Source organism: Pipra filicauda, unplaced genomic scaffold (assembly GCF_003945595.2).
Source record: "Pipra filicauda isolate LSUMZ 115617 unplaced genomic scaffold, ASM394559v2 scaffold83_size3615187_pilon, whole genome shotgun sequence".
Taxonomy (NCBI): Eukaryota; Metazoa; Chordata; class Aves; order Passeriformes; family Pipridae; genus Pipra; species Pipra filicauda.
In genome coordinates, this window is record NW_024105020.1 from 2,039,630 (window position 1) to 2,051,914 (window position 12,285).

General features: G+C 42.8%; 1 protein-coding gene across 4 annotated transcripts in view; it reads right to left on the reverse strand.

Annotated features, from left to right (window-relative positions):
* NPAS2 (neuronal PAS domain protein 2) overlaps positions 1–12,285 on the reverse strand; it is a 52,156-nt gene that overhangs the window by 15,710 nt on the left and 24,161 nt on the right. For 2 of the 4 annotated variants that reach the window (XM_039390545.1, XM_027718057.2), the window contains 8 exons: positions 10,779–10,897; positions 8,368–8,450; positions 7,358–7,464; positions 6,069–6,216; positions 5,449–5,530; positions 4,613–4,754; positions 3,782–3,888; positions 3,518–3,610 (listed from right to left, as the gene is read on the reverse strand). In XM_039390545.1, coding sequence (XP_039246479.1) covers positions 3,518–3,610; positions 3,782–3,888; positions 4,613–4,754; positions 5,449–5,530; positions 6,069–6,216; positions 7,358–7,464; positions 8,368–8,450; positions 10,779–10,897 — 881 coding nt within the window. The remainder of the gene's footprint in view (positions 1–3,517; positions 3,611–3,781; positions 3,889–4,612; positions 4,755–5,448; positions 5,531–6,068; positions 6,217–7,357; positions 7,465–8,367; positions 8,451–10,778; positions 10,898–12,285) is intronic. The other 2 variants (XM_039390543.1, XM_039390544.1) reach the window with 2 other exon arrangements.

A 12,285-nucleotide genomic window follows, 5' to 3' on the forward strand; every position in this document is an offset into this window, starting at 1 on the left:
TTATACGGTCTTTTTGTTCTCTTTTTCACATGCTTTTTGTACTAATACACTTAACAACAACAATTAGCTGGTATACTGGAGTGAAAGCCATTACAGAAGAAGACAAGGAACTTTCTCTTTTGCTTTTTTCCCTTTCCCACTCCAACCCCCAAACTGTTGATAACTCTAGCCATGACCCCTTGTGCTTACAGAGCTTCTACTGTTTTTGTACAATGAGACACTAACAGCAATTGACCTGCACCAGAGAGTATTTATCTCAAGATCATTAACTGCTCTACTAATTAAGGGAAGAATCTGTAATTGTATAATAAATTAAAAGAGCTTAACTCAAAATGTTCCACAGAAAACACTGCCCAGCTTTAACTCTGCCATTGGCATCAGATGAAGTTGCTCTTCGTCTCACTTAGGTATTTACAAATGTTTACAGAATCCTCAGAAAAGTGCATGTAATACACAGAAAAGTGCCATCTTTCCAGATAAAGTCAAACATGGAAGACTAAACCTCTGAGATGTCTATAATTGCAACAGTTTAATCAAGGTTTGTTAATGCAGAAAAAAAAAACCAAAAAACCCACCAACCAAAAGCCACAGCAGTAATTTTAGTGTGATTTCTTAGAAAAAAAAAGAAATAAAGCCATGCATTTGGGATCCTATCAGCAGATGTTCTGATAGGAATGGGCTTGATGCACTCGTGCTGCTGATGGTCCAGACAGGCTGTACAGGCTGGGGAAAGGGACTGGCACTTCTGGGCTGTGACTCCTCTCCTCCAGCATGGGCATCTGAAAGATACCAGCTGGACCATGCCCGAGGAGAGGTGTTTCTCTCCATTGAGTGCCACCCCAGGCTGCCAGGGTTACTCCCTCTCTCTAGGTGCTGGGAAACTGCAGCCAGGGAAGGGGAACTATGGCCCCAGTGTCTGTCAGGATGGTCCCCCATTTCAGATGTGATGAACAGGAAGATGGACACCTCAAAGACATTCTGTTCCCACAAGTTTCATGACAATAGGTAGTTGGGTAAAGAAAAGAGACCCTATTTATTTTTTAGCTCAGTTTCCTTTAAATCTTTCTTTTCTGCCTACCTTCCAACTTTGTTTCAATCCTTCTGGCCCAGGAGATGAGCCGTATTTCTTGCCAGAGACATGCAACAGAGCTGCTATAGTATCAAAAATACTAGACTTCATGAAAGCTTTAGCTAAGCAAGGGAGAGAGGGATCCACTTGTCCCCTCCTCCTGCTGGAAAGGCTGGCTCCATGCACCAGCCTTGCAATGCACAACCCCTGGGAAACTGGGTTTCATTAGTTTTGCAGCTCACTGAACAACTTGTTCGTTCTTTCTGTCATCTGAATAACACCTGCTCAATCCCAAATGGATTATTAGTGTTAATTATTATTCAGTCATCAACATCCGCTGTGTTGTAGGGGATTTTAATTTATGACAATGAGAAAGGCAAACAAACAGATATTCTAATAGGGAGCACTTGGTTTAAAGTAAACCATTCACATTCAGGTGACATCTAGCACTGTGCTGTCTGTTCATTCACACAAGCAAGGCAGAAGCTAAAATGGCATTTCATTGGAGACAAAACCATCACAGCCTTTGCTCGAAATAAAACTAATCAAAGTTCAAGCAGATGTTGCCTGAGGCAGCAGCTAGCTGCTTGCTGCAGATGCAGTTGTGGCCACTTAAAATGTTTGTCCTCGCTGCTGCCACTCTGTAGTCAAATGTTAGCTGCAAGGACACCTGGCTCCCTGTGTGGCCAGGCTGGGCACGCTGCCTTTCAGCTCCTGCCATGAGTCACCCTTAGCTAAAGGCAAGAGGCAGAAAGGCACCAGGGAGCAACCTGCGCAGCTCCTCCTTGTGGGCTGGCAGTGGGGCACCTGGCCATGCTACTTCTACAGGCAATGAGCCTGTTGAGGCGTTTAAACTGCTGTGAAATGGTCAACTAGGAAGCCGAGGAAATGTTCACGGCGAGAAGCATGTGTACCGGTGTTTCGTCCCTCACTCGTCTAGTGCTGCAGGCACCTTGTCTTTTAAATAATTAATTATCTTGCTGCAGGCTGACATGTTAATTATTTTAAAGTGTGAAGTACAGAGTACTCTCATAATTTTCATGATAGTTTATGAAAATCTCCCAAGTGTGTGGAGATCTGGTACTCTTCGCAGGAGTATCACTATGGAGTGTGTGAGCATTAGCAACCCGAGCTGCAATGTCCTGGTGTTATTTCCCTGCTCCACATCAAGCTTCATTTTGAGCTTCGCCAGGAGCACTGCTGTGACTTTGCTGACAATTGAAAAGAAGGCTGCCAGAGGGCTGCCTGTGTAGGCAGACTTGATCAGCCCTCTTCCTTTCACCAAGATTTAGCTGGCTCAAAGAGACTTAACCAGTGACCGGATGGTGCTCCAATTTGGCGGAAAAGAAATGGAGCTGGTGTGCCAGTAAGAGCATTTTACAGGGAAGAAACAGGTCAGTGAATGTCTTGGTAAAACGACTGGAAAGCTCCTTTTCACAAAGAGCTTTGATGAGGAAGAAAGGGGGGTAGAAAAAAGTCAAACAATTCACATACAGGTTTATAATCCATAAACTAATTGATGTTTGAAAGTGCATTAATAAATAACGGAGAGAAGTATCTGTAAAAGAAAATGAATGCTCAGAGCAGATAATTGATATGCTGTTTCTTTGCTGCACGCTAGTATGGAGTCGTGAAAAGAATACTAAACATAGAAGATAAATGAGAATTTGTTATTTTAAAGCCAGGATCCTCAGGACTTTATATGTTTTATATGCTACAGGAAGAAACTCTGGGATCTTGTGAGGGAGTACAGGGTGCCAGTGGTAGAAGCAGTCTAGGTCCAGGAATACTCTGCCATTCCTAAAATCAGAGAATGATGGGGTATACCATCACAGCAGCAGCACAGGAGAAAAACAATGTGTGGAGAACATGGTACTCAAATTTGCTTCAATATCCTTTGCAAATGAAATACTGAGGTGACTTTTTGGGCAATCAACCACTTTTGAGATATGGATTAATAGATTGAAGGAATTTGAACTTTATCTCCATCCTCACCATTACTGGCACACTCACAAAATGGGTGTTGTTGAACTTGCGTATCCTTTACTGCTTGTTAGTTCTGCATCAGCACAGCCAAATAGGTGTTTTTAGGAGGATTGTGTGTCTTTTTTAGTTTTAATTCTCACTGTAGTTTTGATCTTGATGGGACCTGGTTCTGTAAAAGCAAAGCTGAAAACTCTTTTTCCATCTGTTTTTCGTCCTCCTGTGAAATAGATGTATGTGTGCACCTGAATCTACGTGCACCTGGGCTTCTGAACACCTGCACGCAGTTATATGTTTAAACATGCAAGTGTACAACTCAGATCACTTTCCCACAATATTTTACGTGTTTGAGAGCTGGTGGATTTGGGGATTTTAGTTCCTAGAGAGGTAACCGAAAAGCCCCAAAATGAGAAAATATCAGGAGATAAGCAAGTGACCTATTCCACTTCCAAATCCCCAACTAACCTGTGCCAGAGGTGCAGGCTGATTTTGCAGAGTTGCTTGAGGCAGCAACTGCTGTGGGAGAAGCTCACATGGAGGCTGAGAAGGCAAAGAAACCTAGATTAAAAACAAAACAAACCAAAACTTTATTTATAAGTTTGGCTCCTTTAAATGTTAGGTTTCTTCTAATGCCATGGCTTTTGTGTAAGTAATTTTTAATTGCTAAGCTGCATATGTGGCACATGCTGTATACCCTCTGCCTATTTCTATCATTCCTTGGGAAGTTACCTGAAGAGCAGTAGGTTGACTGAGTCTATGCAGAGATAGATCCTGCTGCGCGCTTGGTGTTCTTGGCAAGGGAGTGTTAGACTCTGCAATCAGCTTTGTTGGTGTAGCTGCAAGAAAAGTACTGGTGAGTTCTCACATGCTGGAAATCAACCCTCTTTGAAGTGGTTATTACGACAAGACCTAGGCAGAAATTATTACAGCCTCACTAAATTTCAGTGGGAGTCAAGGCCGTTCTTGTTGACTTAAATGGCAGTAAAATTAAACTGATAAGGAGGGTCTCGGCAAAGATAAAAGTAAATGAGACAGATTATGATTTTGTGCTCCAATGAACAGAGCAAAAGGACCCAGGAACTGTTCTAAAACAGCTGGAACTCCCTTTATATGGGCCAAAGAACTGCAAATTTAGGTTAGCTCACTGGCTTTTCTTTCAGACCAGGGAGCAGAAAGAGTATACCCAAGTCAACACTGAAGCATCCTGAATCTTGGTCAGAAAAGAATCACCCACAGGCCGTTATTACTCATGTAAGTCTAGAGAGGTCTCATATTGTTCATACTCATGCCCTCAAATCTGAAGACAGAAGTCCTCATTTTTGTAACAGATTGAAGCAGCAGGTCTCACTGCTAATCCCACTACTCATTTCCCAGAACTTAGGTGGCTGCACTACAGCCTTCCCTCTTGTATGTTACCATTTCAGATTATGCACTTCATGGTCAGTGCATATCATTGATAACTCATAAATAACTGTTAAATTATCAGCAGTGGTATATAGGCACACATTCTGTAACTTTGTTAAATTAAAAATAATGCAGTAACCTAGGAATGCCACTCACATGCTGGGTCTGACTTGGGTGTGTGGGAAGATTTTGGTGAGCTTCTAGATGATACTGAGGGTGTCCGACTGGCGCTGAGGATTGAGGCACCAACATCAAGTACATTAAAGTGCTGTTCAGGATCCAAGCTGGCACCATTGTCCTAAAACAAACCAGAAAAAGGGAATAGCTATTGCATCTGTCAAGGTTAAAGCATTTTGAAATGCATTTAGTAATGGTTGCACACCAGTTCTTTGGCAGGCCTAAAATGACTTGAGCAGAACTAATCCCAGGTAGACCAGCAGAAGACCTGGACACAGGCGTCAATGTCCCTTCCAAATAGCATCTAAGTAATGCATTTTACAAACAACTGTCACTGAGTTAGAAATAAATAGCAAGCTATGCCATACTCATTTTGTGCCTTCAGATGTTTTTCTGAACCTTTCATGTTCAGTTGGATGTGACAGCAACTGCAACCTCTGTGAGACACTCAGCCATGCATTGAGGAGGAGCTTTGCTGTGTTCCCTCATCAGATCACTGAGATATAGCCAAGAGGGCTGATTGCCAGAACTTGTCCAAATTCATCTTTAAACTGTAGTATTTTGCCAAGGAAAAGTGGAGATATCTCACACTGCCCCTGCCCATGTTCTACTTTATTTCTGGCTGTTACTGATCTCCAGGTTTATCCTTTCGTACTCATAACCCAATTTGCGTTAAAATTATTCAAGTGAGCAATGAATTCTGAAGTTGAGTGAATCCACCCAGAAAGACAATGCCGGGGTCTCCGGTGACATTAACATAGGAACGAGTTGTGATTACTACATAAATTCATGAAAAAAAGCTTTTCTCGTTGTACCTTAAGTGCTGAGGACACAACCTCTGAGGACACTTCTTCCAAGCCCATCTCCTGTCTCCTCTCCACCCGAACATCTGCATAACTGAATGGAAAATATAATTCTATGTATCAACATGGAATTCTTATGTTTCATTAAATGTGCTTTAAGAAAGTAGAGGAACATTAAATTACTGTACCGTTTTACAGGTTAAATGAACAGCTGAAAAATCATTTAAGTCAAATGCTACTGAATAACGTGAGAAACTGTTTTAATTTTCAGGTTTTGGTCTATTCCTATCTTCTTGAAGTCAAGAAGCATATTAAGGAAGAATATATAAAGGTCAAGTTCACATCCTACAACTTCTTTATGACTTCACTGGAAAGCTTCCACACAGCTCTTTAAAAACAACATAAGGATTAGAGGAAGTGAACATTTAAGAGATCTGTCTATTCTCTATTTTATATACTAAGATTTAGTCTGACAATTTTTCTATAATTAATGTATTTCCTTCAGAGAATTCAGGCTTAACTTTTTCTTATTTAAAAGACATTATGTTTTTAGGAGAATATGTTGGCAGACATGAGGATGCCCTTATCTTACTGTCCTTTATGTCCCTGCTGGTTGATATTATTTTCCATACCTTACCACCATGTGTGTGCACACAATAAACTCTGGCTTGGAGTTCCACTGGTGGTAGGTGATATAGTAATGGGTCTGGAGCCAGATCCACTGCTGTCCTTTGGTCAGAAACCGATAGCAGCACGACTTCCCCTTGCCGAACTGCATCACTGTCAGCAGAAAACACATGCAGCTTGTAACACAATTTCCCATGTGAAAATGACATGAAATGTGCATAAAAGTCACAAAAATATCTGTGTCTCCCCGACGATTCCCAAGGCAGACAGGAGTCTAAGCACCAATTTTGAGTAAGTGCTCCCTCAGCCTTATGATAGAGCAAAAATCACAAAGATGAGCAGGTATCTTCTTCTGACACTTTAAATGGTACGTTCCTACACAGTACTATTAACCTTAAGTTTGGACACTAATGCATTAGTGTCTGCTACAATTTAAACAGAGACCTTGCCCTGCTTTATGTACTGATCACATACTGCTTAATTAGGCATCTGGGATTAATTTCTAAGAGTGATCATCTTAAGTTCTAAAGCAGAAAATACAGGATAAAAATGCTTGTAAAGATGAGTATTGTGTGCTGATGGACTCAGAATGAAGTGAGCATAAGAGATAACACTGTGCAAAGACAACAAAAGGAACTGAAAGGAAGTTTTTAGACCAACAGGAATTCAAACTACACTAAATAGGGATGTATTGAAGGTTTGAAAGATTCACAAAAAAAATTCACCTCTGCGTTTTTTCCCTGGTGATTTCAAGGGGTTCCCAAGCACCCCCATTTTTAGCCTTTCTATATTTTGAATGTCAACATATAAAAACTACTGTTGACAGCATACTTCCAGAACAGGCAGAAGTGGTAAGCTGAGATGCTACAGACAGTTCTGTAAGCAAATATTTGAAAAGCATTGCCTCATTTCCTTTACTTAAAAAGTTTTCCAATTAAACTTTAACAGACACTATTTAAATAATCACAGGTAATCCCAAATACACAGTGGGGAAATAATCTACAAGAATTTCTTGAACTATTCCTGCATAGTCTTCACTAGCACATTTTATCCATTCAGTTAGTCTTGTTGACTACTTTTGGGGATACAGAAGGTAAAACTGTATTTTCCAAAGCTTGGTAAGTTTGTCCCAGATGCCAATCAGCTGCAAGGCCTCCAACCTGCTACAACTCTTCTAAGGTACACAGGCTGAGGCAAGAGTCAAACTTCCCCTTCCAAGTTTAACTGCAACAACATTCCACTGAAAAGAGGTGTCCCAGTGACTTCCCAGGAACCTGGGCCATGAGATACTTACAGTGTTCATGGCACCTTGCTAGCAGCTCCAGGTCATCTATGTGGTAATAGTCATAGCCAGAAGTACCCAGCACTTCAAAAGGCAAGTATCCTATAATTGGCGGTGCTCTGTGGTTAGGCACAACATAAGAGAGTTCATAAACCATAAAACAAGCAGTTCTGCATGTTGACATGGATATGCAAAAAGCCCAGATCTGCTTTCACTCCTCGGTGTACAGTTGTTCATCCTAGGGGACTGGATCCTGACTTTCCCCCACCTTTTGCCTGGGATGCCCAGCTGAGCAGAGCAATACTGGCAGCACCATCCAACTAGGACAAGGCTATGACAACCCCTTTTTTCCAGGGAAAATGTGGCTATGGAAAGCAATTCAGCTTCTCAGGGACCTTCACACAGGAACCTGTGGTGAGGAGCCATTCCCTGGCTGTTCCTTGGTCAGGGGCTCTGTGGCAGCTCCTGCAGTCCTTGCAGGGGAAAATGCATAGCAAGGTGAAAGGAAACCATCATTTGCTGGGACTAGGGGGATAGGAGGGGAAATTGTCTGTGCTGCTTCCCTCTGGGTGCCTGGAGAGCTCATCTGTGGTGTGTTGAAGCACTTGCTTTGTACCTTTGCCAGCACAGATGCCTCAGGCCAGCACAGACTTTCACTCCATAACTCGGTGGGAATTGCACACACACAATCAGTGATTGGATTTGGAAAGAAGGATTTCTGCAGCTGTATAATAATTAGATAATTTTGCAATGTGACCGACTTTGGTCTGTTGATAATTTTAAAGGAAAGAAGAACAAGCTAATCAGAAATTTGGCCTGACAAACAGAGTACTTTTGTTTTAAAAGCCCATTAAAAATAAATGCAAAAATAAATGTAAAATAGTAAACTTTTGTAGGAATTTCAGTGCAGCCCTCCTGTTCAGGAGATTTAGATGTGAAATGGAACACTATTTGAGATAATTGTACTTAACGAAATAGCAGTACACAAGCACCAAACACAACCAGCTTTTCTTGCCACCAACCTGTGATCCAGGAATAAAAATTTCCACTCCAGACTGTGTCTTGATGTGAATTCCTCTAGATGTTCTTCCACAATGCACATCTCCTGTCCAATGGAGAAAACTGACTTACTGAGAGTTGCAGCTTCACCCCTCTGCTTCATCTAGCTTTTGTTAGCTATAAATACATGGTGCATAAAGGGAGAAAACAGAGGATTCACCTATTTTCTGGCAATTCCAGAGAGGGATCTATTGTATTTAGCAATGCCAACATTTTTGCAGGAGCTGGGGAGAAGAACTGGTGATGCGCATGAACTTAAGAGCTGAGACACTGCCTCAGGGTGCCAAAACTTTTATGGCTTTGAAGCAGTGCCGGCGGTGTAATGGCTGTGCTGTCCACAGCCCCAAGGAGCAATGCCCTTTTCCAGCATCCAGCCTATGCCTGATCCCACTAGGGTTTGTCATGTCTTGCTTCACTCTCCTTATGTTACTAAAGATACCCACCACGCTTGCCTGGTCCTTTTGGACATCTGCCCCCCAAGCTCTTTTTGAGAAAGGGGAATACTCTCCTCACTCAATAGCTGCAAAGGAGTAAATGCCTTTCCATGCATGGGACCTGTCAGGTAGGTAAAAGGCAGCAGTTTTGCATTGTACTTCACTGCTGCAGCGAAGAAGCTGGCTCTGAAGACTCACAGCAGCCCTCAGTGCTCACAAGACTGATAACTAATGAGCGAATTACAGGAGGCAGGGTACAGGGCTGTCTGTGAGGCAGGACATCCCCAGAGGGATGAGGATCAGGAGGCAGTGATTATTTGTTGTGGAGAGGTGGGAGGCAGAGGGAAGGATGGCACCATGGTGCACACTTGTGCATGGGCCAGGGCTGGCTGCATGTCCCACGGCCAACTTGCCTCCTGCTCATGGCTCTTCTCTGCCAACCTCTCCTCTCCCACTAGAGGAGGGGCAACTGGGCTGGGTCTTGCCAGTGTCAGCACTTCAGATTTGGTGGCATCCAGGGTTACTGTGTCCTTCATGTCTCTCCTGCAGGAAGGTCTCCATCATCGCTGATAAGGACAGCCTGTCCACTAGTTCCCAATGCTGCTATTCTCCAGCTCCCTGATGGCACATCCCCCTGTGCTGTGGGCTCAGTGACACTCTCCCATCATCTCCATTGCTGCTTCTCTCTCTGCTGTCCTTCTTGGGGAGAGAAGACTTTCAAGACCACTAATGTTTTAAACACTCCTGGGACCAGAGGACAAGTTGAGGTGCACTGTCATCAAGCATTTCTGTCATACATATCAATGCTGACAAAGTTGTTTAAAGTCTCTGGCTGTGCAGAGGCAAAAGGCTTCATGAACACTTTAAATTCCTCTCTCCCCCTCTTTCCAGTTTAGGCCAAAATCCATGCTGATGCCAAGAACATACACTAAAATTCAAGGTGCAACATACAAACATTGCTGTGTGCAACCAAATTGCTGATTCTGCCTTCCTTAGCTAGTCACATAAACATTTTTACCTTCTTTTTAGAGGAGGAAGACTGGGGGTTGAGTCACCCAAAGGAGAACCAAAGAGATGAGTGTTTAGGACTTTGTGGCAGTTAAAAGCTTTTCTGGGCTCTTCAGCAGCTGCTTCCTCCCTAGTACCACGCAGCTCATTGCCATGTGCAGCCCATTTAGTTTCCCTGTTTATTTTGAGGTGTTAGCTATCCAAAGACAAGGGAATTTGCTTTTAGGTTTCCCAGAGTACCTTAACTCCAACCCTACTCTTACTATGATTACTGTGGTTAAGATTTATGGGAAGTGTCCTCACTTACCCAGAAAGGACTCTACTTGCCTGCCAGGGCCATGAATCAGTCAAGAGTGCCCTGCAAATCCCAGAGCAGTAACAGAGCCAGGCCAAGGAAGCAGTGATTTCATATTGGCCAGGTCTAAATTACATTAAAAAAATCTCTTAACCCCTGAGGATGGGGCATCTGATGCAGTAGTTCACAGCTGTTAATTAGGGAACAGCAGTGTCAGGCACAAGGTTGGATTGTCTATCCTTATAACCACAATCATGTATCTTACTACCAGGATTTGGGAGGAGGGAAACTAGCAGCAGTCAACCAAAGACACTGAGGGCACAAATTAAAGTGTTGGTGGCCACCTGTACATTGTCCCACTGCAGGAACAGAAAGCAGCAAGGAAGAACCCAATTTCAAAGTGACTTTGTAATTCCTAATGCAAGGAGGGTTTCCATTTACCATGTGATAGGGGCAGAAGTGACACTGCTTCCGCAGATCCTGGCTTGCACTGATAATCCGCTTCACTGGATTTTTATGCATGAAATGTGATATCTGTAATCCATTCAATTAGCAAAACTAAGAACCTTCTATGTCACCTCATCTGAAAGTGTTACGAGAAGTTCTGAAACGAATGGGACCGAGGGCACGGACTTACCTTTAAAAACTGAGGCGTTGCCAAACGAACAGTCGCAACGAAGCAGATCTGCTTTCCCAGGGACGTTCTGTAAGCCCTCGGGACAGCCTCGTCAAAGCCATTGCAAGTGGAGTTAGGCACTAGGTAGGGGAAAAAATGGGACCAGGAATCATGCCTCATATAAGATTTTCTCTCCCTGAATATTTTGCACGCTTGAAGCCTACTAATACTATTTTTATTCAGAGAAGTGTTCTAAAAGCTTTTAAAGCTGATATGCATATATTTAAATCCAAGTCAGTCATGTTAGTCAGCAAGACATCAGAGCTTAACTTCAAGTATGAATTTTACAGGTTAATCCTGATAAAAATAAGGCCAAACCTTATTACAGAGCACAAAGCAGTTTTCTGGAAAGAAACCCCATGCATCCAATTGCTCTTTTTCACCACTCACAAGAAAAAAATATATGCTGCAGGATGCCTAGCACCATAACTTCCACAAGGCAGTGAAAAAATGTGCTGGCAAGGGAGGTAGCTGAAGAGAGTTCATCAAGTCATCAGTGGCAAAACACTAGGGCCCACAGCCAGCAAGGCTTCATCGAGCTAGTAAGAGGTTGCTTGTGATTCTTGGCTGCTGAAGAGTGCCTTCCCCTCCTGAATCTAAGAAGAACTGTCCCCAGAGTGCTCAAGTTCTACTTGTTTTAAAGAAGACGAAAAGGGACCCTGTGCATGGCTTCCAGAGATGGGCATATTTGGCAAGTCTGCAGGTGGCCTGCTGTCTCCTGAGACAATGGGTGGAAGGAAAAGGTGGACGTGATGTGGCTACACACTTTGTGTATGTTTTTTTATTTGTGTATTTCATGATTGCATGGCTCCTCCTGCCACAGAGATGTGCTGCCAAAAGAACGTGTTGCCTTAAGCCAGCCCACAGTCCCATATTAGAATGACATAAAGCAAATTATTCCTCCAAATTCAAGCTGTTTAGAGATGGTAATCCCACTCCCACAGCTGTGAAAGAAAACTGTGTGCCAAGCTGCAATGGGAAATGGCTCTTGCCCTGCTCAGCCAACTATCTCCCATGGGGGCAGAGAAGGTCCTATCTAGCAACCAGAGTTCACCAATGTAAGTTAATCTAATGCTAATAGAAATTAATGCTAATATGAAATTATCTTTCCTTACTATTAGGCCCCTTTATCCAACTTTATGAAGTTTCCTACAGTTTGTCTCTTCTGCACAGGACAAAGCATTACTGTGAAACTGAAGAGTTCTGTAGCTATCTGGGGAGGATATAAATAGCAACTTTTATCCTGGGGTGCTTCTGCACTGGGCTTTAGTTCACGAGCATAAACTGTAGAGATGGAAGAAGTCTCAATTTATCACATTTGTTTTTGGAACCCAGTTCAACCTATTAAAAGCCTTGGAATACTGATACATTACTGGTAACAAGGATAACAGGGTAGGAGATGGAAAAATAAGTACTCTAAGGCGAATTCACACCTATGATTAACGGATTTAGGCCACTGTGTGCACAA